Source organism: Grampus griseus (assembly GCF_964374135.1).
Source record: "Grampus griseus genome assembly, chromosome: 8".
NCBI classification, from domain to species: Eukaryota; Metazoa; Chordata; class Mammalia; order Artiodactyla; family Delphinidae; genus Grampus; species Grampus griseus.
In genome coordinates, this window is record NC_139002.1 from 38,997,875 (window position 1) to 39,025,041 (window position 27,167).

The window sequence follows — 27,167 nt, forward strand, 5'->3', positions numbered from 1 at the left end:
TTTTTACATTTGAAACCAAGTTGGGGGAGTTGAATTTTCATTTGTTCAACAAATATTTATTGAGCATCTACTGTGGCCAAGGACTATGTGATCAGATACCAAGATGAACTAAGCAAACAAGATCCCTGCTCCCAGAGTGGTTTTTTACGGGGAAAGAGTAAGGACGATTGGTGATTTCTCATTTTCCTGTTCGCTGCCTTATTAAAACTTCACCTAACACCTGAGTAGCCATCTTACATTAATAACTGCATCTAGTGCTCCTGGCAGTTGGGCCCACCGTTTTAAAAGTTCCATGTCGGTTAATACATAAGGAAGCTCTAATAGTGGCACCTTCCCTCCCACTAGAACTCAGGCTTTTTAAAAAATAAAAATTTTAACAAACAATACGAATACAACCTTTGCTTTGAAGACTAATATTTTTGCAGGAATGGTACCTTTATAAAGATCGTGGTTGCCCCCGTACATATTTGTTCTTTCTTCATATCCAATTAAATGAAAACACTAGTCTTTCCGTAGCCCAACTCTCTAGGGTTGTTGGGTCTAGCTCAGGAGAAAGGAGCTGGAGCCGTTGGATTTAAACAGTTTGGTGTAATCCTTTTCTACGCTCTCTCTCGCTAGCCGGGGACGTGGTGTCTGCTACCCGGGGCTTTCCGTCCACGCAGTACCGGAATGAAGGAGTCTGGGAGGGGGTCGGGAAAGTAAAAGACGGAAGAGACATTAAGTAATTGGCTCTTGAAGGTATAAAACGATGCTTAGGGTCTACTCTTAAGCACTGATTTCAAATGCCCGCCCCCTGGGCAGTTTCAGCCCCGCCCCTTGCTGTCGTCAGGCCGACTTCCACCTTGGCCTCCGCTGATTGGTCCCCGCCTCCGCCTCTGAAAGGCGGCTAAAGAGCTTGGGGTTTGCTTCCGGGTCTTGGGCTTTAGCCCTGGGCGCAGAGGTTTCTGGGAGCCAAGATTTAAAATGGCGTCTGTATGATCTCCTGAGGCAGCCGCATCGGAGCTCGGCCAGAGTGAGCGGCAGCAGGAAAGCAGAATGTGAGTGGGGCGGGAAAGGGCGATTGGGGACGGAGGCGGAGAAGCGAGCGCGGGCAGAGGAGGCCCTGGAGCGGCGGGCGGGTGGTGGAGCTCAGCGCTTGTCAGGACCGTCCCCAGTCCCGGGCTGGCAGCGGAGAGCGCAGCGTGAAGATGACTGTGCAGACAGCGTTAAGCAGGGTCCGGGCGCCCCCACCCCTCGCCGAATGGGGCAGGGGTGAAGGGTCAGCGGGTTACCGGTGACAGCCCGAAGGTGAACCCCCCAGAGGCGCTGGTAATGATAACCCGGGGGGATGTGGGGGGCGGCGGCGCCCCCAGAGGCCGGCAACCCTGTTTCTCCCTCTCTGGGTACATCGCTCTCCCGTTTTTTTGAAAATCGAGAGAAGTGTACCATTTCCCCCAGTTTCCCCGACACTTGCTTTTCCGACGCTTGAGGATGTTTAGTAGCCACATCTGCTATGCAGTATCCTTCAGTTGCTCAAAAGCAAAAGTAGCATAACCTTTGGGGGTGGGTTCCTGTGTTTAGAGCATTTCTTAAATTGTAATTTGCAAAAGATCTGATTTGTGTTACGTTGGCTGCTGGAGAAAATTGGATCAACAAAAGGTTGTTGGAGAACTTTGCCTCTAACTGTCATCAAAGTTTAGCTTTTTTTCCAGGACACTCGGTAGCTTTGTCAGTGATTTTTTAATATATCTTTTTTGTTTTTGTAGTTACTATCCTATTTTCTGCTGTGTGAGATTTAGATAAAATGGGAACCTTAAGGAGTCTGGTGGACTAAGGTTGAGCTGAGATTTTTTGAAACTCGGACATGGCAGTACTGTATTTTACGAGGGTGTTGACATGTCAAGTCTCATCATTTCTTAATAATCCTATTAGGAGTATCCCCATTCCACAGATGACAGAAACTTAAGCTTGGTGGTTTGCCAGAGGTCACAGAGCCAGAAGGAGAACAGGAACACAAACGCATATCTTCATGACAGACTAAATATCTGTCATGTTCCTTGTACACCCTGAGCCTCATTATTTGTTTTGTTCAGAGCTTTTGAGGTTATTTTATAAGTTTTGGGGAATAAGTTAGGGAAATTGTTTCACAAGGAGGGATATTGATTAATACTTTATAAAATGAGAGTTCATCATATTGGAAATAACTTGACATTGTTTTTCTTCAAAGCATAGAAGATGACAACAGCAGCTAGGCCAACTTTTGAACCTGCAAGAGGGGGGAGAGGAAAAGGAGAAGGTGATTTGAGCCAACTCTCAAAGCAATATTCAAGCAGAGACCTACCCTCTCATACAAAGATAAAATATAGGTAATGAAGCCTTTTCTGTTTTTCTTGTTTCACAAAGCAAGACCAAATCTGTTGAATGACATGGTCATGAGATAGTACCATGTGTGGGTTATTATTACTTACCTATTTTCATAGGAGTAGAATGCAATAGTGTTTCTGACATTAAAATTATGCTCTATGATTGTAAAATGCTACTAGATATTCCTTAAGCAGAAATGCCAATTAACAAGGAATTTCCATATGTAGATGGAACAGTAACTAATACATTACTTCAGAGGCACCAGGCTCTGTCAGTACTAATCAATATGAGATTAAAAGTGTTACTCTAACAAGCTGTGAACTAACATACTAACCAAAAGTAAAGACATTTTGATCAGCCTGCAGCCTTATTATAAGAAAGTATGTGATTATTTTGAGTTTCTTGAAATATTGGATACATCACAGGATGCCTATTAGTAACCTTCAGATTAGGATGATCTTGTCCATTTCCCCCAATGGGACTTTATGCTTCAGGGACTCAGGACAAAGTTGCTTTTTGTGAATTGTCTTCCATTACTACAGCCATGTGTTTTTTAGAAGTATTTCTGCCCTGTTTTGTTTCTACTTTAGACAGACCACTCAGGATGCCCCTGAAGAAGTTCGGAACCGTGACTTCAGGAGAGAGTTGGAAGAGAGAGAGAGAGCTGCTGCAAGAGAAAAAAACAGAGACCGGCCAACCCGAGGTGCCAACACTACCCCAGACGTTTCTCTCATAACGTTATGTTGACAGTAGCTTTTCTTTCATGTGGTAATTGGAATGGATTACTATTTTTGTTTGTTTGCTTTTAAATTTGGGTGTGAGCTGTAGCAGTTTCTTGAAAGATTTGATTGGATTAGAGATGATAATGAAATTGATTCCAATTCCATCTTTTTATGTTTCTGTGTTAGAAAGAACTAGGTGATCTGGGGATATTTAGTAACCATTGTTTCAGTTCAGATCAACGAGTTTTTAACTGCTTACACAGCCAGACTTTTTGAGGCCCCATGGTTTCTGTCTATGAAATTCTTCCATTTTTATTTCTAGCGTATGTAAACTATTTCCTAAATTTCCTGAGAGAGGCTACAGTTCCCATATTAAAATCAATACTTTTATTAATTCATTCAGTAGATATCTGCCAAGGGCTTATTTGCCAGGCACTGTGGTTATAATCCCTACTGTCATGCTTAAGACCTGAGCTCTTCTTGCCCACAGGTCCCTAAAATGTTATAAGAAATGCAGGATTTGATTCAGTAAGCTAGATAATGTTTGTTTTCCCCCAGAACATACAACCTCCTCTTCAGTGTCAAAGAAGCCTCGGTTGGACCAGATTCCCGCTGCCAACCTCGACGCAGACGACCCTCTAACAGATGTATGTTTTACTTCCTCCTCTCATCTCCATGTAGTCATTTACTTACCATTTTTCTGAAATACCTTTTTATCTATTCTTTTGGCTTGAAGAAGCGATTTGTATTTATTTTTACTTACTATTATTCAATTATAGCTCTGACTTCAATGCTAAACTCTATAGTTTATTTTAAAACGAAAAGCATTATCTTGTGGTTAATCAAATTTCAGGTTTGATCTCTGGAGAGCCAGAGAAGGAAGAGATCTATTAAGATACGCTTCCCTAAAAAATAATTCCCTGTATTAAACCATGGAAATTGGACTAGTTATTCCCCTTCAGAGGGCACTCTTCAGACTAGGCTCTTTATTGATGGCATCCCCTGCAGTGAGTGTAGGGGCCTTTCCATACTTGCTACCAATGATGCCCCTTCCAGATGTTCAATGCACTTAATGGCTCCCTCTGTGCTTAGGGAGGAATGTGATCTAAGTGGAAGGTTTTTAAGGATTGGCACTTTAATTAACATTAAAATTTAGTGGGACTGCACAGTCTGTAATTAATTTGCAGTTTTCTACATACAGAGGAAAAATCTGAGTGACTTTTCAAGGGTAGCATCTAATAAGCATATATATTAGTAATTCTAGAGTTGACAGACTAAATTAAAAATTAACTCAGTAATTCAATATAAGGAACTCAATTTTAAGTGAGATATAATGATTATTCATTTGAAACTATTTTTTTCTGAGAATTTAGCAGCCTTTTCTGTACCTTTGACTGTCTTTAATTCCTAGTTGTTTTGAGCTATATAAAATTATTTTGACTCCCAGGGTCAAAGTATGTAGTGTGTATCATACTTTGTTACTTTGTAACACTTAGTATAAAGTGTTCCTTTTCTGGTTTTAGAAATATTTTCATATGTAAATTCCCATTTGACTATGTAAATTTGAAAGGTCCTTCATTATACTCTTTGCTGTTATAATGTCTAAAATACATCAGAGGTTGACATTTTAGTAAGTAATTGTAAGCTTTTTTGTGGGGTTTTATTTTATTTTTGGTTGTTGCTAATTTTAACCGTATTTAGGTACATTTATCTTTCCCTCTAGGAAAATTAATCCTGCTCCAAAGATTTGATGAGTGCCACTTTTATGGAAAAAAATGAATAATCTATTTTGTCTCCCATCTCCTGGACCATCACCATTCTTTTTTAGGAGGAAGATGAAGATGAAGATTTTGAAGAGGAGAGTGATGATGATGATACTGCAGCTCTTCTTGCGGAGCTGGAAAAAATTAAAAAAGAAAGAGCTGAAGAGCAGGCCAGGAAGGTAAAACCAGCATGTTAAATATTCACATCTTCTCACATAAACTAAAGTAGAAGTGTTCTTTAAATCAAGTAATATCACCTTATATTAGAAATCATCCTTACCATGTCTCGATATTATAGGACCTGTAGGTCTATAAATCTGGTGATTCCTATCTCCTGGTTATGTTAGAAATTCTTTCCAAATAGTTCAGACATACTCATCAAAATGCTCTTCGTTCAGTTATTTGTTCAATAGACATATAGTCAGTGTGTGTTAAGTGTCAGAAGAATCAAAGATGATTAAGATGTAGTCATAGCCTACAAAGAACCTACAGGTATAGTGAGGCTGTCTTTATCTCTCTCCTTGTCTTCTGACCCAGCCTTCTTTCCAGGCACTTGCTGAGGCCATCTGTCAATAAATTTTATATAACCTAGCTTCTCTGAGTCCCCACAGTCTCTACATTTACACAGTGGAAGGAAAGAATGTCTAACTCAAAGACAGTTAGACGAATTAAATAGGATCCATAGTACGTACCTTTAAACTTTGAGTGAATTACCCGTAGTAGTAACAGTAAGAGACAACACTTGGGAGGCAAGAGCAGGTCAGAGCACTAGAGATTTGTAGACCAGTGCTAAAGGAGTTTGAGCTCTCTTCCAAAGGACCTGTGGAGCTAGTCGATTTCAGCTGGAGATGGTAAGGTTGGGTATGCATTTTAGAAAGATTACTCTGGCTGAGGTGTGGAGGATAGAGGAAAGAACTGAGTAGGGGGCTGTTCCAATAATCCTCACATGCAGTTATGAGAATCTTGCATGATAGGAGTTGGATTTGAGAGAAGTAAACAGATCCTGATAGAGCTATCAAGGAGATAAAATTGACCAGAGAAAGTGACTGATTAGCTGTGGCAATTTCTGGGTTGATGTTGGTGCTATACACTAATCAGGGAATGCCGAAGGATGGGCATGTTTCAGTGGAGAGGAAAATAATGAGTTCTGTTTGGCACATACTGAACTTGATATATTGTGAGACACTCAAGTAGATATATCTGCCTCCACTTTTTTTTTTCTCCCCTGGCCACACTGCACAGCATGCGGGATCTTAGTTCCCCGATCAGGGATCAAGCCCATGTCCCCTGTAGTGGCAGTGCAGATTCGTAACCACTGGACCGCTAGGGAAGTCCCTGCCTCCACTTTCAACCAGAAAAGAGCAGCTTTTTTAATGGGCTTCTGTGTAAGATTTCATTTGAACCAAGAATTGCTCTATTTAAAAAAAGGAAAGAGACTTGGGGAAAAGACTGATGTAGGTTAATGCTTAGAACCTAGGGAGGTAGAGTTCAAATGGATCAGAAGGGTCAGGGAAGAATTCAGAAGAGAGGAAGATTTTGGGAGAGGCTTTGAAGACTGCTAGAATTCAGATTTGAAGAAGAAAAATATTTAAAAATACAATTCCTGTCAGAATGTGGCATACGATAGCGTAACTCCTGTAGAATTATAAGACCATTCCTACACTGGCACACCACAAGAGGGCAGTTGTCTGTTCCAAATTCTTTTAGCCTCCAAATAGCTGTGGATACGCAAAGAGACATTTAAATGCATTTGGTTGACGTTTAAGGAGCATAAACATTTTAGACAGAAGATCTTGGCAATTTTGCAAGGTTCATCTGATTTCTTTGTACAAAATGTGTTGGTGTTTTTTTTTGGAGTTGAATGACAGTTTTATTCCATTTGTCCCCCATTTCCCTGTCTGGCTTTCTAGTGGCTGGTTTTTGAGATGTTCCAAAATGTTTTCAAACCAGTCAGCCTGTGTCAAGGGCTGGGAAACTTTCTGTAAAGAGCCAGATAGTTAATATTTTAGGCTTGCAGGCCATACAGCCTCCGTCACAACTATTCAACTCAGCTAATTGTGATACAAGCAGCCATAGGCAGTGCATAAATAAATGGCTGTGACTGTGTTCCAGTAAAATTTTACTTACAAAACAAGATGGTTCAGATTTGACCAAACCACAGGCTGTCCATCCTTTATACCTATAGTCATGAAACAGTGTACCTGGTACTTGAGTATGGAAAGAGTTGGCACCTTTTTTCCCCAGTGCCATGTATGGCAATCAACCAGTAACTCTAAAGGAAATAATATTCTGAACATAAAATGATCAGGACCTTATTACATCACATATGTTGTTATATTATAAATTTGGATACATTGTATGCTTGAGCTCCTGTTTGTATAGCATCTCAGAGATATGTCTTTTTACTTTTAGCATCAATATAATTTGTTAAAAATAAGTATATAATTTTTAGAAAGCTATCTGTTCTTAATCTATGATGGATGCTCCTCACTTTTGCTTGCTTAAAGTCTGAAAATGACTTAAAGGAATTTTCCTGTTAATTTCCCTGAAAATTGCATCTTCTCACCTCCCAATTATTTGGCCTCATAAAAATGAAGTCAGTTGTTCACACTTGATTATTAAAATGAAGTATCTTTAACCTGTATAGAAAATCAGGTTATTTTTCCAAGTGGTCTAACACAGGTTCATTATAAATAGACTTCCAGAAAGTCCTTTTTCCCTTGGTATATTAAGTCATCAATTTTGTCACCCCCAAAACACAGCAAAGTGGGATCTGTCTTTGGTTTAAGATAGCATGGAATCAGGTAGATCTAGAAGTTATGGCTAAGGATTTTAGACATTTTATATTTCTAATTCTAAGAAGGATGAGGGTGATTTGAGTTTAAAGAGGTTAGTGCTAAAATAAAAGTGAAGAAAGACAAGCATATAACTGATAACAGATGAGACAGATAAAAATAGAAAGTCATTAACAATAAATCATAAGAATAAAATGGGTAAACCTCAGGTAAATTAGTAGAAATGCATGTTTACTGAATATAATTTTTTACACGAGGGTTTATCTTATTTTATGACATAATTCTTGGTTAATAATAACTTGTCACCAGTCCTAGAGATGCGAGTTTACATTGTTAGTAATTCAAAATAAAATTATTTTTAATCACAGTTATATATAACCCTTCCTTAAAAATTGAGATAATTCCTTTGCTAAATGTCTTTTTGATGTTTAATATCTTCTTAAATTATTAGAATATTTATAGATGTACTCTCTTAAACAGTTATGTAATTTTGTATGTACTTCAAGAAAGAAAATAGATTTAAATATGCAAGTCAAGAATGTCAAAGTCAGAAAGAGACTAATGAATGTATGATGGCAAGCATGAAATGGTTATAATGAAAATGCCCAATTATTTTGATAAGTGAGACTTTTCTGGAATGTCTTAAAAACAAAGAAAAAGCAATACTACCTTGATGCTTATCCCAATCTCCCTCTTAAAATCTTAACAGTCTTTTAAAATATGAGTTATATTATAGGATTGATGCCAGAAGTAATATAAGTAAATATGAATCTTCCCTTCTTGTTGGCAGGAACAAGAACAAAAGGCTGAAGAAGAAAGGATTCGTATGGAAAACATTCTGAGTGGAAACCCTCTCCTTAATCTCACTGGCCCATCCCAACCTCAGGCCAACTTCAAAGTTAAAAGAAGGTACTGTACAATAATGGGTTAGAGAGGTATGTACACACACACACACACACACACACACACACACACACACACACACACACACACACACACACACACACACACACACACACACACACACACACACACACACACAGTATGAGTTTTATAGCAAACTATATTATGTAAAGCTTATAATACCCACTTTCCACTGAGATTTTTCTCCATCACATTTTGGAATAATGGAAGGAGAATGAAAGAAAATAAACTTATTTTCAGTATATATTTACAGTAACCAGCTGTGTACCAGAGATTGTTCTAAGTACTAGAGACAGAGCAGTGCACTGAGCCCTTGACCCTACAAAGCTTACATTGTAGTTATATGTGTCAAGGGTCCCCAAAACCATCCTTCACATTCAGAGACTAGAAGGTCTAAGGGGGCTCAGCATGTAGCTGTTCTCATGACTAACTTAGTGAAGATACACAGCCAGATCATAAAGGGAAAAGGCACTGAAGGAAGTGTGTGTGCTTCCTTATGCTGTGTCCCTCCTATGAGGGGTCACACAGAGCACATTCTTTACCCTAGTAATGAAAATGCAGCAACATTTGTGCAGTGTTGCTGCCCAGGAAGACCCATTAGAGACTCCCAGGGTTTTTATTGGCTGCTCATATAGGCAACCTCTGCCTAGTACATCCCAAAATTGAGAGTCCCAGAAAGAAAGCAGGTGTTCATAAACCACATATTTGTACAGACAGTCTAGACACAGTGACAGTGAGAAGATTCCTGCAATCCAAGTTTCCAAATGCCAGCCAGGGACCAACCTTGCAAGCGACCTTCCTAAGGACAACAGTCTCTCTCTCTCTCTCTCTCTCTCTCTCTCTCTCTCTCTCTCTCTCTCTCTCTCTCTCTCTCTCTCTCTCGGCGCGCGCGCACGCGTGTGTGTGCGCGTGTGTGTGTGCGCGTGCGCGATCGAGAAACCCTGCTGTAGGCTTAACATTTAAACCATATCTGTTATTTCTCACCACCTCCACTGCTGCCATCTCCATCCGGAGTGATGCAGTCCCCCTAACTGGTCTGCTTGCATGCTCACCACCCTCTCCATCCCTACCCCCAGGTTTTTTTCCTTAACATAGCAGCATCATGGTCCTTTTAAAATAAAAGATCTCTTGCACTGCATGGTATCTGCGTTCAGCGGTTTGTTCCTGCTGAGTGTTCAAAGGACAGTGCAATATAAATTCAGTATTTGGCATCGTTGGTTTTCTTGGCTTTGTGCATGTTAGACCTGGTATTTCTACTGAAACAGTATAAAAAAACAGATCTCAATCCTGTTCTAAACCATCCAGTGGCTTCCTGACTCATTCATAGTAAAAAACAAAAACAAGTCTTTACAATGGCAATTGCATAGGCAAGGGAGGATTTGCAAGAAAGGTGACATTTTATTAGAGACTAGACTCCAAGGTATTTGACCCGAGCTATTGAAAGGATAGAGATGGGGAAGAATGTGAACTGAGGTGGGGAGGCGGAGGGACCGATTTAAGACATGGTAACTTTGGGATGATATATATGTCTGTGTGGTAATGTTGAGTAGGTAGCTTGATACACGGTTCTGGAGTTAGCCCAGGCTAGAGATCATGAATTTGGGAGCTGTCAACTTACAGAAGTTTCCTGAAGCCATGAAGACTAGATGAGGTTACTTAGTGAATGAGTATAGCCAGAGAGGAGGCCAGAGGACTGAGCTTGGGGTAATATTTCGAGGTCGGGTAGATGATTAGCTGTCCCTACCTGGAATAGTACCTGGTACATACTAGGGGCTCAGTAAATATTGATTATATGAATTATGAATGAAAAAAAACTAGGCTGAGAAGGAGCAGCCAGTGGGGAAGAAATGAACCGAAAGAGGCTGGTAGGTGTCTTGGAGCCACACAGACAGTTTCAAGAGGAGGGGAGTATTTATCTAGGTCAGATATTGCTGACAGGCCAAGTGAAGTGGGTACTGCAAAGTGGCGGTTGGAGTTAGGGCCCTGGGAGAGCAGTGCTGGTGTTGAGAGGGAGGGTCAAAGCCTGTGGGGAGTGAGTTGAGGAGAGAGTGGGTAGAGAAAAAACTACATTGATTTATATTTGTATTAAGCTATATAGTTCTGCCTTGTTTGGAAGCAGATAAAATCGTTTGGAGACTGAAACATGTTGTCTTAATGTGCAGATCACATTTGACCTAGCTCTGCTCAGCTTTTCACATTTCTCTGCGCTGCACCAGTGATGACTTAAAACACTGTTTTCAAAGATGCCCACGTTCTTTGCTTATTTTCGATGTGCAGTTTCTTCTAGAGTGCATACGTCCACAGGCAAACACACACATTATATAGGCTTTCATTTTATATATGTTTGTGAGAGTTTATGTATTACATATATGAGTTTGTGTTTTATATGCTAGATGATACTTTGAAATCATAATCTTTATTTTCTATAAAACATTTATTTTGTAGCCCATCCGTGGGTGGTTTTTTGTTTTTTTTTTTTAAACTTACACATTATGAAATCCAACCAGGAGAAACGAACTAGAGATTCCTGCCCTAAGCTCTTCAGCTGCTCTTGCTTTGTGTTTAATGTAGATGAGAGCCAATATATGAGCCTTAATTGTTTTACCCCAATAGTTTCTTCTTTTGCCCTAAATTGTAAATACTACAGTGAATGATTACTAAATGTTAACTGATAAAAGAGTATGTATAAAATCCTTAAAACCACATAATCTAACTATAGTAAATCATCCAGCTATCATCTAGAGCTGTCCATACTAATCAGGGTAGAACCAGGTACTGCCTCTTTGTTTTAGACCTGAAAACATTAAATATTTATGTAATTTCTGCTTTTTAACTCAAAGTTTCTTATACTGGAGAAATAATAAGAATGTTGTGTATGTTCTAAATAAGGATTACCCTTCCTATTATAAAAAAGCAAGCTAACAGCCTATTAAGAATTACTTTATTCTTTTGGGTGTAATTGCTACATTGAATGATGTACAGGTTGAGCATCTTTTTGTGTGATGAATAAGCTTTACAGTTCACAGGGTGTTCTTGTCTGTTGATACAGGCATTGTAAGATTGTTCTATTTTCTTTTTTTCTTTCAGGTGGGATGATGATGTTGTTTTCAAGAACTGTGCAAAAGGTGTAGATGATCAGAAGAAAGACAAAAGATTTGTAAATGATACGCTGCGATCTGAATTTCACAAAAAGTTCATGGAGAAATATATTAAATAGTACAGTTTTATGTGCTTAATTAAAGGCTGTAAAATGTAAACGATTGACTTTATTTTGGTTTTTTTGTTTTTCTCTTCCCCCCCCCATCTAAATTGTGTATAGGCTTCCCTAATTTTAAGTTCCAAAATATCTTTTCCTTTATTGATTGCTAACTTGTTAAGGACTGGGAATTGGTTTAACCAGTTGCCATCTCAGTATTTCCAGTCATATGTTTTTCTTTTGAATATGGGAAAAGGAATCTGCTTGTAATAAATATTTTTAATAATCTGTGTCAAATCTGTGTCCCCACCTTTTTTGTTGAACTGTGTGCAGCTTATAAAACATTGCATATTTTCTTTCGTGTGTTGTATTTCTTTGTGTTAACTTTTTCTCCTCATGTCTCTAACATTGACTTAAAGTCAGTTAATTCATATCTCCTCTGTATCTTTTAGAAGTGTGATGAAGAATTAAAGAGATTCCATTTTGGACCACCATGTTGGTATGGAAGAGTGTCATCAAACAGGAAGCACCCTGAGTGTGTGTCAGGGAGCATGGGGTACCTCTCACTTCTGCAGGCGCCCCTTTCTTTTTTCTCAGCCCAAAACAAGAGCTCCTTAAGCATGCCTAGGAAGCATGTGACGTTCACCTGTGTTTTGGTTACTCAACCGCCATGTTTCTCTTGAATGAGATAGGTAGAGCTTGCACACTGACACTCATTAGATGCAAAACCTTGGAGAGTTTAACATCAAACAATACATGAAATAAAACCTTTGGAAATAGAATTGTTATCTTGGAGGATATGGATACGGGAAGTGGGAGGGTCTCTACACAGCTGGAAAATGAAGTTTCCCTAAACCTGGGCTGGGATTTTAAGGATGTCACATTGATAGAAAATGTGAGACCAGAAATTAAGCCTTCTACAGATAGAGACGCATTTATAGGATTCCTTAGCTGTGAATGATGTTGAGTTTGGTAAGGTTAAAGATAAAACTTTTAAAGCAAAAATAATGTGTTAGTTATCACTGGCTATTTATTTAAACCCCCTTCTGTAGGATCCCCAGTGGAAGCTTGGACACAGGTTGTATGTAACCTGAGTCAGGAGTAGAGCTGGAATCAGCCCAGGTCTTGACCATGTTCATACCCTGCTTTTTTTTTTCTTCCAACTGAGCAATTTACATGTAAATTTGAATACCTTGACTAGTATTTTTTTAAAGCCTTTAATAGTACTGAAGCACTTTTATCTCCAACTTAACAATTTATAAAGTGCCTTTACATTCGTTTTCAATTTTCTTCATAGCAACACACATAGGAAGGAAATACTGGGTTATTCAAAGCTAAGGAAATAAAATTCAGGCCGAGTGATTGGATCAACGTTAACACTTGATGGGAAACATATGAGTGCCTTAAAACTACATGAAGATGTGCTTATAGACGTGAGAAGCATTATTTAGATTTCCAAAACTAGTTCTTGGGATTGTGGGTAAAGTCTTGAGGAAAAGAAGTAGCAGCATATGAACTTTTTAGCATCTGAAAGGCTTATAATTCATACGCGGGGGTACAATTTAGGTGCACCCTTACCCCGAGATCCACTTCAGATATCCTATTTGAGCCTGACAGATTCAGGAAGGATCAAAGTAAAGCTAATTTCAATAATTTATCCATTTTCCTAATATTTTCCAACGTGAAACATTATGTAACTGGTCATAGATGAAGGACACATAAATGCTACAGTTTCAGCTCTCAGATCTATAAAGCCAGTAACAACCTTCCTAGCGAAAATGCCTAACATCCTCCTTGCAAAACATCTTGTCTAGGTGTGACTGAGGAAACTCTAATCCCTTTAAGAGCCCACGCTGAGTGCCAAGATCCAGGGCTTTGAAGCCAGATGGACCTGGATGTGAAGCCCAGCTCAGTCACCTCGTGTTTCACTAAAGCTAACTAGCTAACTAACGTTGCACCAAACATGCTTGTACTGCATCCGTTTAATCAACACCACTCCCTGTAAGGCAGGCATTATTATTTTCCCTGTTTTATAAACAAGGAAATTGAGGTTTGTAAGAGAAATTTTAAAACAAGTCATAAATCTTTAAGAGGATAGGGCTGAGGTTCAAACCTTGAAGTTCTATTTGCAGCCCATCCTCGTAACTGCTATGCTTGACTTCCTCTTCATGTGAAAGAGCCCTTCTGACATTTCTCACCTATGAAACAATAGTAACAAGAGTGATGAGTAAGGGGGTTTGATGGGAATTCATTTAAGGGGTGAGTACTTGGCAGGCATATAGGAGGGATTTCATCCACGTTCTCTACTTGCCTCTGCTAGCATATAGCAGGGGCTGCTGAAAAGTTTGAAAGCCTGTTGTTTTGTTCTGTCATAAAGGTCTGGTTCTGAATTAAGAGTTTCCCTAGCGCCTCAGAGCTTGAGTTGGGGGATAGGTATGACCTCGAAAGGGGTTGCTTTTGCTTGGTTGCTAGGATTAGAAACCCACTAATAGAAACTCAAGTGAAATAGAGGTTTACCTTTTTTTTTAATAATTGAAATATATTTGATTTACAATGTTGTGTTAGTTTCAGTTACAGCAAAGTGAGTCATATATATATATATATATATATATATATATATATATATATTCTGTTTTAGATTCTTTTTCATTATAAGTCATTACAAGATATTGAGTATAGTTCCCTGGGCTATACAATAGGTCCTTGTTGGTTATCTATTTTGCACACACACACACACACACACACACACACACACGTATATATGTGTGTATATGTTAATCCCAAACTCCTAATTTATCCCTCCCACTTTCCCCTCTGGTAACCATAAGTTTGTTTTCTATGTCTGTGAGTCTATTTCTGTTTTGTAAATACATTCATTTGTATCATATTTTAGATTCCGCATATAAGTGATATCATATGACACTTGTCTTTCTCTGTCTGACTTACTTCACTTAGTATGATAATTTCTAGGTCCATCCATGTTCCTGCAAATGGCATTATTTCATCCTTTTTCTGGCTGAGTAATATTCTATTGTGTATATATTAGTATGTATACATCTTTATCCATTCATCTGTCAATGGAGGGGTTTATCTTAACAATAGTTAAAAGGCACTTCCTCTGTCCAGCTCTTACTCTGCTTCTCTCTTCATCTGACCCACTTCCTCCACAAGACTAGATTTCTGCACCCAAAAAGCCTAGAGGTCACTCATTTATGATCCTGGCTTCCCTGGAAAGGAATCTTCGTGGTCTTGTAGGTCCACTGGCCGACAGACCCTCTGTGTTGTGAGACAAAGCTTGTCCAGTGAGCAGTGGCCAGGAACCAGGTTACCTAGTACAAATGTGGGCCAGAGCAGGGAGACATTCACAGAACAATCTTTGGTATTGACGTGGCTTGAGATATTCAGCTACTCACATGGTAGACAAAACCTAGACACCGAGATTTCACAGCTGTAACTCGAGTCTCAGGGGTAGTGCCTGCATCTCCTGCCAGGATCTAGCAGCACGATGGGCACATAACAAGGGCTGCCTTCTGCCCCCAGTGCAGGCCTGGCCATAGGCAACCACCCAGGCCCAGATGGAAAAGAGGGGACCTAGTGACCAGAGGCCTGGGTGTCCTGGCAGGAGCAGGCCCTGCTGGGTCAGTTTCCTGCTGGTTTCTGGAAACTGTCATGTCCACCAGGGAGCAGGGTGGGACATGTCCTGTCTTTGAGACACCTTCTTAGAAGTAGGACTAATTAGATTGAACCACTGGTCGGGGGAGAGGGTGGATCAAGTGAGAGGAAGAGGAGTTTAGTGGGAGCTGCTGAGGGCTGGGATATTGGCCCCAGGGCCCTCTTCTCTGGGCCATGGTCCAGGGAACACGGAAGAAACAGGATCAGCCTGGGACTCATCTTTCAGTAAATGCGAGGGACCATTTTGTTTGTGTTGGTGGTGTTGGGATGCAACCCTCACACCTTTCTCTGAATCACACTTCCACAGACATCCTAGCTCTTGGAATCTTTTTATATGGAAGCTCTTTTAGGTGTTTTTCATTTTCAGTTTTTAAAATGTCCTGTTCTCGCCTGGCCTAGTTCTCAGACACTTCAGGACAGGAAAGAGGAGGAAGAAGAAAGCAGTCGTGTTCACACTCCTGAGAGAGGCATCTGCCAGGTTCCCTCTCCAGGGTGATCTTTTCATCTAATCATATTTTCAAACAGCCTCCCTCTGGAGAAAGAAGCAGAGAGATGTCTCCTAATGGCCCCACACTGGTTGGAAGTCGCTTCCTGGGACCTGCCGTCTCCGTCGTGCTAGAGTCTGAGGAAGGAGGAAAAAGGAGTGGGGACTTCAATAACCTTCTGACTACGTCAGGGGGAAGGGTTCTAATGTCGTCCTGAAATTTCCTCAATACTCACACCTCCTCGAAAGTCTAATAACTCTTGTACTCAGAGGCCTATTTCCAGAGCGTGGGTTAACTAAGCACTGGGCATTGAGTCACTCTTTGGAAGCACTGACTTCAAAGAAGCCACAGGGAAGAAAACGCTGTGTATGAGGAGAAAACTGGAATAACAGAAGTGGCAAAGCTCACAGAGCATCAGAGCACGGCCCCTGGGGCAGCAGGCCCTACAGACCAGGCTCCCCCACCTCCTGCCAGGCCACGCCCTCTCTCCATCCACCAAAGAGCTGCTCCCTGGACACTTCCCTGTTTAAAGCCTTCAACAATTAGGCAATATGATGGAAAACAATCCCATTCAAGATAGCTACAGAAAATGTAAAACACATAGTCATAAACTGAACAGGAAATGTGCAGGATCTGTTTGAAGAAAACGCTAATATTCCACTGTGAGGCATTAAAAAAAAGATGGTAAATGTAGAGAAATACCTATTGCTAGGTGGGACAACTCGATAACGTAAAGATACAAGCTCCCCACCCCAAAAAAATTATTATGAAATTTCAGGAGGTTCGGATTTTTTTTATTGACGTTTCGACCAAATCACTTTAAATTTTTCTGTTAAAGTAAATTTGTAAGCATATCCAGGAAAAAAAATCTGGTAAGGAAGAATAATGAGAGGGCTATTCCCCACCAATAAACAATGTATTGGAAATATACAAAAATTAGTGTGGTACTGGCAACAGAGTAGAGAGATGGGAAAAAACGAAACATAGTAAAAACTCCAGATGCAAGTGCAGGTACATAAAATAATTTTGCAGATACGAAATTTTTTAAAAAGAAACAAGAATATCAATAGGGCCATTTACAGCAATATGAATGGACATAAAGATTATCATACTAGGTGAAGTAAGTCAGACAAAGACAAATATATGATATCACTCATATGTGGGATCTAAAAAATGATACAAATGAACTTATTTACAAAAACAGAAATAGACTCACAGACATAGAAAAACTTATGGTTACCAAAGGGGAAAGCGTAGGGGAAGGATAGATTAGGAGTTTGGGATTAACATAAACACACTACTATATAAAAAACAGATAAAAAAGACCTACTGTATAGCACAGGGAACTATATTAAATATCTTGTAATAACACATAATGGAAAAGAATCTGAAAAATAAGATACATATACACGTATAACTGAATCACTTTGTATACCTGAAACTAACACAACATTGTAAATCGACTATACTTCAAAAAAAAAAAATCAATGAGAAAAGAATGAACTATTCATTAGATGGTGTCAGGAAAGTTTACTAACCATTAGGTAGAAAAAAAATTGCTAGTGTCAAGCACAAGACCACAGGAAGGCTAATAGATTCAGTCAATAAAGAAAGAAGCTCTTTTTAGATTCCGATAGTTTAGGACTTTCACAGTTAGCAGAAGGAAGTAACCAAGGGTGCCAGTTCCCTGGGGCCGTTGTGCAGGGCAACCCGGAAACAAAAGGGACCAGGTGACAGCAACGCTAAGACAGGACACCCTAGTGAGAAGCCTGTATCAGGCAACTATGTTTCATAGCTTCCAGCTGTGCCCAAAGGGAGGTGACACCGAAAGCCTCAAACCTCATCAGAACTTGGCCCTGGGAAACTGCCCTTAAGAGACAGAGAATGGAGTGAGAAATAACCCTGTAGCTGCTCAGGCTCCCAAGGCGCTCTGCCAGGATACAGATCGGCTGCGTTCAAGACCTGCCCAGGTGGCCTATGGAGACACATGTGCTGTCCTGGGTGCCAGCAGAGCTGTTCCCCTACAGCTACTTCACAAGTCCTCCAGGATAAATTTCATGTGGTTTAAAGATTTAAAGGAAAAAATAAATAAATGCACTGGAGAAAAATATAGGTAAAATATATGTTTAATGTTGAGCTGAGATGGCCTTACTAAGAATGATATTGAAAGCAGAAAACATTTTTAAAGAGCTAAATTAGGACTTCCCTGGTGGTGCAGTGGTTAGGAATCCGCCTGCCAATGCAGGGGACACGGGTTCGAGCCCTGGTCCAGGAAGATCCCACATGTTGCGGAGCAACTAAGCCCATGCGCCACAACTACTGAGCCTGTGCTCTAGAGCCCATGCGCCACAACTACTGAAGCCCGCATGCCTAGAGCCCGTGCTCCGCAACAAGAGGAGCTACTGCAATGAGAAGCCCACGCACCACAATGAAGAGTAGTCCCCGCTCGCCACTACTAGAGAAAGCCTGCATGCAGTAACAAAGACCCAACACAGCCAAAAATAAATTAATTAAATAAATAAATTTTTTTAAAAGCTAGATTAATTACATAAAAAGATTTTGTAGATTAAAGAACTTTAAATGCCAGTATTATGATTAAATTTTCTTACTTAACTTTTTTACTCAGAGTTTCATAGTGCCTTTATTTTCTTCTCTAGTGTCTTCATTTATTTATCTTCATTTTAAAAATTATTTCATTATATGAGTATGAATAATGCTTATATGCTTATATGAATGCTTATATGAATAAGCAGTCGAGTTCTCTCTTTTCTAGAACCTTCCAGTTGGAGTAGTAGTCCCAGCATGAGTGTAATTATAGGACAGCTTTTAATGCTCTCCCACATAGAATCCCCTATTTTCAGTGTCCCATGTCTTCTTCCTTCTTAGTTTGTGCCCTTTTTTTCATGGAGTACATCCTGAAATAAATTTCTAGGAAAGGGTGAATGTGGGGTAACATATCTGAGTCCCTTATGTCTACATCTAGCTTTATTCTACCAACCCCACCTTCTCCCCCTGCCACACACACACACACACACACACACACACACACACTTAATTGACAGTTTTCCTGAGTATGGTTTAAAATAAACTTCTCTTAGAATTTAAATGCTTTACTCCATTTTCTTCTAAATTTCATTGTTGCTCTTGAAAACTCTGATGCCAATCATTTTTATGTTCCTTTGTCTATGTCCTAGTTTTGTTTTTAATGTCTATAATCTCTTGGAATGTTCTCTTTTTCTTTCCTGTTCCAGAGTTTCACAGTGATACAGCCAGTTGTGAGTCTATTACCATTAATTATGCTTGATTCTCAGTGAGTCCTTTGGTGATTCATGGCCTTCAGTTCCGGTAAAATTTTCATCCCTCTGAAAATATCTCTTGTCTATTTCCTCTGTTCTCTCTGTTTGGAACTCCAACTGCTTGGTAGACTAACCCTTTATCCTTTATTTTTTCTCATATTTTGGTCTCTGTCTTTTTGTTCTACTTTCTAGGGCATTTTCTACTACTTCTATTTCAATTATTTCACTGATTTTTTTTTTGCTTGATTTTGGAAATCATATTTAAAATTTTCAAGATCTCTTTTTATTCTCTGAATTTCCCTCCTGTATCTTCATGGTTCTCAACCTTGGCCGCACATTAGAACTACCTGGGACTTTTGAACAACCCTGATGAGGCCATGTCCTATCCAATTATATCAAAATCTTAGGGCATAAGACCCAGACATCCATATTTTTCAAAGCTCTCCAGTTGATACCAATTTTGTCTTAGTTTGAGAACCACTGTATTATCTTGTTTCTGTCTTGACCTATAATATCTTTTTCATCAATATCATATTAATATTAAATATTACATAGTCAATTATCTATTTATCTATCTTATCTGCTTAAATATAATCCCTGTCCTATAGGTATAATTCTCAGGTACATACCTCAGCAGGCATAATTCTCAGGCCACAGTCTAAGGCATGTAAATATATATATATAGCCATAATTCAATTTAATTTCTATTTCCAGCCTCTATTGTGCAGGTTGAAGAAACTCGATCTGAGTGGACTCAATTTGTTTCAGTTCTGGGTTTAGACATGCAATATCTTTTGAATCTCCCTTGGGTTACTTGTAAGGGAGAGGAAAGAAATGTGCTTGGTCACTATTTTTAAACCAAGGCACCTCTTGAATACATTGGATGTCAAAATGAAGTGGGGTCATCAACTTTTGTTTTTCCTCTCAGCTTCCTTTATGCTAAGAAATAGATGTCATTGGTTCAGATACCACACATATATTAACACATATATCTTATCTTTTAAAAAAGTTCATTTGTGCCTTTGTCTCATCCCTTCAGTAGATTGTATCTTTCCCTCTAGAAAGGAGGAACTTCGTGTTATGCATTTAAAGTTCCCAGTACTGTATGTTACATGTAACAGTCTTTTTTTTTTACATTGAATACTGTGTCTTTGTGAGACAGGCTGGGACCTGGGACCCTTTGCTGCAGTGCTGCAATGCTTACACCTGGACAAACATCTCCTTGAGCAACAAAACACAAAGAAACTATGAGGGACTAAACATAACTGCACACATGCACAGCTGGGGCAAATTCTGGACAACAAGACACAGAGAGACCAAAAAGCCCAGCTGCCACTTCTGAAGGGCCGAGAGCAAAAGCAGGGTACTGTGCATGCCCCCTGCACACAACACCACAAAAGGGGTGGGCAAACCACCTATGCTACCCCTCTGGCCCGACCACTGGGCACACCCCTACCCTCACCCCATGTGCGGAAACAGCTCAACCCTCCTCAGGGAGTGAGCTAACAAGGGAAACTGTTATTTGTTCTCGCTCCCGGCCTGCAGCAGGGGCCCCACTAAAGCCTTGCCAGAGTTTCTTGTCTGGCCTCTGATCGATTTCTATTGATTAAGGAGGCAAAGAACCCTGGTTAGTATCATTTGTTGTAGGTATCAGTGCAGGTGTTCATAGGCTAGTCTGTGCTCAAAGTAGTTGTGATAAAATGCTTTTAAAGTCAAGCACACACACCCACATGCACAGACACACTTTCGCTCTCAAACACACGTACACACACACAATCTTTTTTCCTCAACCTATTCCAGATTGCCTCAGTTCATGAAGCTTTTACCATCCCAACTGCTTCTCCATGGTCCGGGAGGCAGCGTGCTGTTATAGCTGTGCTAACCACTCCCTGAGAAAGGACAGCGAGAAGGACTCCCCAGATCCCGGGGCGGATGATGGGGCTGTCCTTGGCAGGGCTGGAAACCAAACTCAGATCTCTGCCTTTTCCTCCTGTGATTCAGGCAGCTCTGGTATTTATACCATATTTTCAGAACAGTGAGGATAATGTGCCCTATCATGTTAGGAGACCATTATACTGATACATTAGGTTCTGAATATATTTTTAACCCACACCTAGGCATTCTTCAAGCTGATTTATGAGTTAAACCCCAGTGTAGCTTGGCCAGAGATAGATAGACTAACTACATCTTGTGTGGGAATTCCACGTTCACAGAGAAGCCCAAAAGTCTTGTAGATCAAATTTTATTGCTGTTGTATTATCTCACTCAGACTATAATGAAGGGATCTAAGTGATGTGCTCCCAAAAGTTGAGCTCTTGAATTTAATGATCCTGTAACTACGTGGATTGATTTCTCATATCCACAAATCTATTTTAAAATAATGTTATAGTTCATTTGAAAGAGTTGTAAACTTATTTCCTGGAAAGTTTGGCTAGCCTGGATGGTAGGATTCCTCCTCTGTCCCAAGATTAACTCTCTGGCCACCCTTGGGGGAGGGAAAGTCAGGGTTTGTCTTACTGTCACTCTGGGAAAGTAGCCATCTGTGTGTGGGTCCCCCTCCTGCTTGGTGGTTCACTGTGAACACAAGGTCAACATCCATCAGGTGACAGGCTTGCTCCCTCCATAATTCCCTGCTTACCTTCTCCTCATTTCCCAAACAGAATACACGTGTCCCTAATGAGAATTTGTTTAATTTAATGTATTTTTATTGATGCATTATTTACTTCTTTCTCTTTTATAATTATTGTGTAAAAGTCTCACCAAATGTCAGTTGATACATACTGTTCACCACTCATCATATTTATATTACTTTTGCCTCACTTTGCCTTTTTTTTTCTTTTATACTTAAAAAAAAATTATTTTATTTATTTTCGGCTGCGTTGGGTCTTTGCTGTTGCACACAGGCTTTCTCTAGTTGTGGTGAGCGGGTGCTACTCTTCGTTGTGGCGCATGGGCTTCTCACTGCGGTGGCTTCTCTTGTTGCAGAGCACGGGCTCTAGGTGTGCGGGCTTCAGCAGTTGTGGCTCTTGGGCTCTAGAACACAGGCTCAGTAGTTGTGGCACAGGGGCTCTAGAGCACAGGCTTCAGTAGCTGTGGCACGTGGACTCAGTAGTTGTGGCTCGCGGGCTCTAGAGCACAGGCTCAGTAGTTGTGGCGCACGGGTTTCATTGCTCCATGGCATGTGGGATCTTCCCGGACCAGGGCTCAAACCCGTGTCCCCTGCATTGGCAGGAGGATTCTTAACCACTGCGCCACCAGGGGAGTCCCTGCCTTTGGTTTTTTTTTTTAATTTTGATACATACATGTAATTTCATGTAAAATAAACATAATTATACTTCATATATTATGGGTGATTTTTTTAAAAAATAAGATGAAAAGACCCAGTATTTTTCTTGTACTTTGTTTCTTGCTTTCCTTCTCCACCTCCTCCTATTCCTCCCACATTAGCACCGACCAGGTAACCCACAGTAACAACCTAATGTGTGTCATCCATGTTTTTCTCCATGCTTATATAACCCCCCCACACACACACACACCACACACACACATTTGTTTCACATATATGGGATTGTATGACATAATTCCCTGCCTTTGTTATTCTTACTCAACAAAATTTGATAGAAATATTTCCAAGATAAGTAGAATTTTAATTATAATTCTAATATAATTCTATAATTATAATTCCATAACGCTATAGAATTCTAATTATATAATTCCAAGATAAGTATAATTCTAATTCATCCTTCTTAATAGCTATGTGCAAGGCTCTGTGGTGTTCTAGAGTCATCTCATATTGAATACTCACCTCTCACAAGAGCTAGTTATTAAATACTCAAGAATTTTGTAAGCTAGGTATAAATGCTAAGTAGCTTGACATACTCTGTGGTGGGAGAATTTACACCATGGAAACTGGCAAATGCTGCAAATCCGAGGTTTTGTTTTTTCAGAGAGCTAGCACGCCACTGGTGAAAGTTTACAATAATTTTACACAGGCAATCACCTTTTGAATGGCTGTTCATTTTACTTATCTTTCCTATTTCTTTTCTGTTTTTCCCCCCACTATGAACAATGCTATAATAAACTCGGAGGAGTTGAGCAGGGCTTTACTGAAGAGGTTTGGGCAGTTGCCCCGAAGTCATTCTGAGTCCAGACAGGACAGGATAACAGAGGAGTATAGGCATCAGCCCCGACCTGGCTGCCTCCATTTTTAAGAATGCCCTACTCGGACACTTCCTATGGGGTGTCCTGTGGGGGTGACCTCTCCTCCTTCCTTCCATTTCATAGTCACCTCTATTTAAGCCCCTCCTGCCTGTTGTCCTTAGCTGCCTCCCCTACTCTTAACATTCTGAGGAAGACCCACACAGAATAACAAAGGCACAGTCCCCTGGGTTTTGAAAGTCCTGCAGCTTGTGGATTGCGGTGGTGTGGAGCTGGGTGGAGATGGGACGGAGTTGTTCCACGGGGTTATGCTTTTTTCAGGAAGCCACAGTACAGCTTTACGTGGCTGATCCCCACAGCTCCATCTCTGGCCCACGTCTATTTCCCAAGCTCCTGTTCTTTGTTTCCAAGCGTCTGCTGAGTGGATCCACTCATAGCCCACCAGCGACTCACACTCAACAAACATCTCCAGCCTAGAGCCCCTCCTCTCTCCCTCTCTGCCTTTTACCAACACCACGGCTTGGAGCAGTGCTGCCATTTCTTCATTTGTGTGTACGGAGAATGTTCATCTCTGTTTAAATGATATGCATGCAGGGACTTCCCAGGCAGTTCAGTGGTTAAGACACCAAGCTTCCACTGCAGGGGGTACAGGTTCGATCCCTGGTTGGGGAACTAAGATCCCACATGCTGTGCAGCACGGCCAAAAGAAATAATAAATTTTTAAAAATGATATTCATGTAAAAAGCCTAGATGTTCAGCAAATGTTAGTTCCTTCTCCCTCCTTCCCTTCCTTCCTTTCCTCTCTCTTTTCTGGAGGAAGAGAAGTCTCAATTTAGGGGTGAAAAGTTCATAAAGTTGCCAAAGAGAATGTGCTTGCACTTAAAGTCAGACAGAGAAGCCAAGCTTGACTGTTTCAAGAGGAAACTGACACTCAGAGTTGATACATTTTACTGCTCTTTTATTGACCAAGACTCAAGGAGGAGGTGAGATGAGGTGGGTGTGAGGAAGGAGTGGACTGGGCTCATCCTGCCTGTCCTGTCACCAGCTCCAAAGGGGCTCCAATCCAGAGTCCGTTGGAGTTGATTATGCACCTTAGGACATTGGCCAGGCTGGGGCAGATGGCGTTGTTTGAAGCCATCTAAATCAGAAAAAAAAAAAACGTTTCTCTTGAGTTTCAGTTTTCCTCCATTTGAAAACCACCAAAGGCTGCAGGCCCATCTATCAGCCCCTGAAGCACCACATCCATCCTCCCATTATCTCCTGAGCGGGGTCGTTGGAAAAAAGCTCATAAAACATGTGAGGATTGAACATAATTATTTAATAGGCTGTCAGAAGGCTGAGAACACCAGAGCCCAACAGCATACCAGGAAAAGTGGAAGATCGCTCATGGGAGAAGTTTGTGGTTTTGAAGCAGAAAAGAAAAAGACAATAAAAAAATATGCTGGAAATACAGCTAGAATATGTTTTTCCTATAATAGTGAGTCAGTGCTTTTAGAAGTGTGTCTAAAAAAGTGCTTTAAAATTGAGCACCTACTGTGTGCAAGATGCTGTTCTAAATATGGAGATTCAAAGGTGTTTAAGACACAGTGCTGGTCTGCTGACTCAGCTGTCCTTCCGTCTGGGGTCAGACAGAGGTGCGCTCGAATCACATCTCCACCACTGACTTGACTTTGGTTGAGGCATTTTCATCTCCCCGAGCTTCTGCTTGCTGATCAGCAAAATGGGGGTAATGATCCCATTTTGTAAGAATAAGACATAACATGTGTAAAGCTCTTTGCATACTGCCTGGTACTTGGTAAATGATCAACAGACCTCAGTTGTCTCCTGCTCCACCCCAGCTTCTCCCATCTCTGTCAGCAACAAGCCATCTGTCTATTTATTTCACTGCTGTGTTCCCAGTGCCAGAGGAGTACACCCTGGCACTCAGGGAGGGTAGGGATGGTGGGTAGTCAAAGCACAAAGCTGCACTTCAGCAGAAATAACTGAAAATGTTCTGAAGAGGACAAGAGAAAACAAGAAGAATGGGGAACTGAACCTGTCAAAAGATTCCCGCATTTAGTCCAGAGAAGACTCAGGGCTTGGTTAGGAGGGCTGGAAGCTTGTATTCATGCATGTAGAAGGCTGTTGTGTGGATGGGAAGAGAGCCTTGATGGGTGTGGACCTAGACACAGATTTCAGCGCGGTGGCAGAGCCACCAAGGTGCAGAGAGGCACCCTCCGGCGGGGGTGAAGGGTGAGCTGGAGGCTGGAGGGTGGCAGGTAGAGTTATGAGGAGAGGGGGCTCAGGTGCTGCAGGCTGGGAAGGGGGAGAGACGATCTTTACCCCTTTCAAGGCTGAAAGCTCTGATTCTGAGAATTCTGCTGTTAGAAACAGTTACTCAATATGTTATAATAACCTATAATGGAAAAGAATCTAAAAAAGCATATAGAGCTTCCCTGGTGGCGCAGTGGTTGAGAGTCAGCCTGCCGATGCGGGGCACGCGGGTTCGTGCCCCAGTCCGGGAAGATCCCACACGCCGCGGAGCGGCTGGGCCCGTGAGCCATGGCCGCTGAGCCTGCGCGTCCAGAGCCTGTGCTCCGCAACGGAAGAGGCCACAACAGTGAGAGGCCCGTGTACCGCAAAACAAACAAACAAACAAATAAATAAATAAATAAGTAAGCATATATATGTACATATATATATGAAAAGAATATATTGATATATATACATATAACTGAATCACTTTGCTGTATACCTGAAACTAGCACAACATTGTAAATCAACTATATTTCAATAAAAATTAAAAAAAAAAGAAACAGCTGTCTAAAGAGGTCAATGGTTATCAGTTGTGGCCATTCCAAACCCCACTTGGAATTTTCCACTTCCTAAATAATGGTGCAAAACTTTGTTGTTCAAGATGATATTAACCACCATTTAACTCAGCCCCTAGGCTGGTCTGCTTGTAGTTTCTCAAATGTTCCAGCAGTCTCCTTGCTTCTAGCCCTCACTCACACCGTTCCTCCTCCCTCGATTGCCAACTCTGTCCTCTCAAACTGTCTTTCCAAGTCGTGCCCATTCCTCGTGGTCCAGCTGAAATCTATTAGAAAACTTCCCAGATCCCCGCAGGGGCAATCTGCACATCCCCTTCTCTCTATCCACAGTATTTTCCTTTTAGGTGTAGTAGAGATCTCTGGGGGATAACTCTCTCCCACCCTAGACTGGGAGCTTCTGGCCTCTCACAGAAGCTTAATGTTATTTATTCTCATTTCCTGGCCCCTCAAAAATTAACAGGTGCTGAGTATTTGACTTTTAATTGCCTGAATAGGGCAAGTAACCACACATTATTATCTCCCCTTTACAAACAAGCAAAGAAAAGCAAAAGAAAACAAGAAAGCAAAACCAAAAATCTGACTTGCATGAGTTTCTTTTTGTCTACCATGACCTCTTCATATTCTGGGTCCATGAAAAAGAGCTATTGTCGACTGAAAAGAAAATGCACAACATAAAGGTGAGAATTATGTTTTATTCAGTGGCCTTACTGAGGACTATAGGCCGGGATGGCAGCCTCTCAGATGGCTCTGAGGGACTGTTCCAAAGAGGCAAGGGAGGAGCCATGATATAGAGGAGTTTTGCAAAAACAAACAAACAAAAAAACCCCCAGGTAGTCAAACATGAAAAGATTCCTGCTAATCACACACCCACAAAAAGATAGACATCCCAAGTTAATGAATTTAGCATTTTTCTATGTATGGGAAAATGCAAGAGTCTGAGCTTTTTGAAATCATTCCTTTGATATGCACCTTAATGATCTAGGGCCAGTATCCTGTTTTTCTC

General features: G+C 40.8%; 1 protein-coding gene across 2 annotated transcripts; it reads left to right on the top strand.

Moving 5' to 3' along the window:
• The first annotated feature begins 909 nt into the window (after positions 1-909).
• Positions 910-12,040, top strand: CWC15 (CWC15 spliceosome associated protein homolog). 2 transcript variants are annotated; one of them, XM_082661037.1, is made up of 7 exons: positions 910-1,037; positions 2,212-2,345; positions 2,934-3,046; positions 3,624-3,712; positions 4,894-5,007; positions 8,414-8,532; positions 11,635-12,040. In XM_082661037.1, the coding sequence occupies exons 2-7, from the start codon at positions 2,215-2,217 to the stop codon at positions 11,762-11,764; spliced, it is 696 nt and encodes a 231-aa protein (XP_082517163.1). In that variant the 5' UTR covers positions 910-1,037; positions 2,212-2,214; the 3' UTR covers positions 11,765-12,040. The 2 variants fall into 2 exon arrangements, with proteins under 2 accessions (XP_082517163.1, XP_082517162.1); XM_082661036.1 differs by having other exon boundaries at positions 917-1,037; positions 2,207-2,345.
• The last annotated feature ends 15,127 nt before the right edge of the window (positions 12,041-27,167 follow it).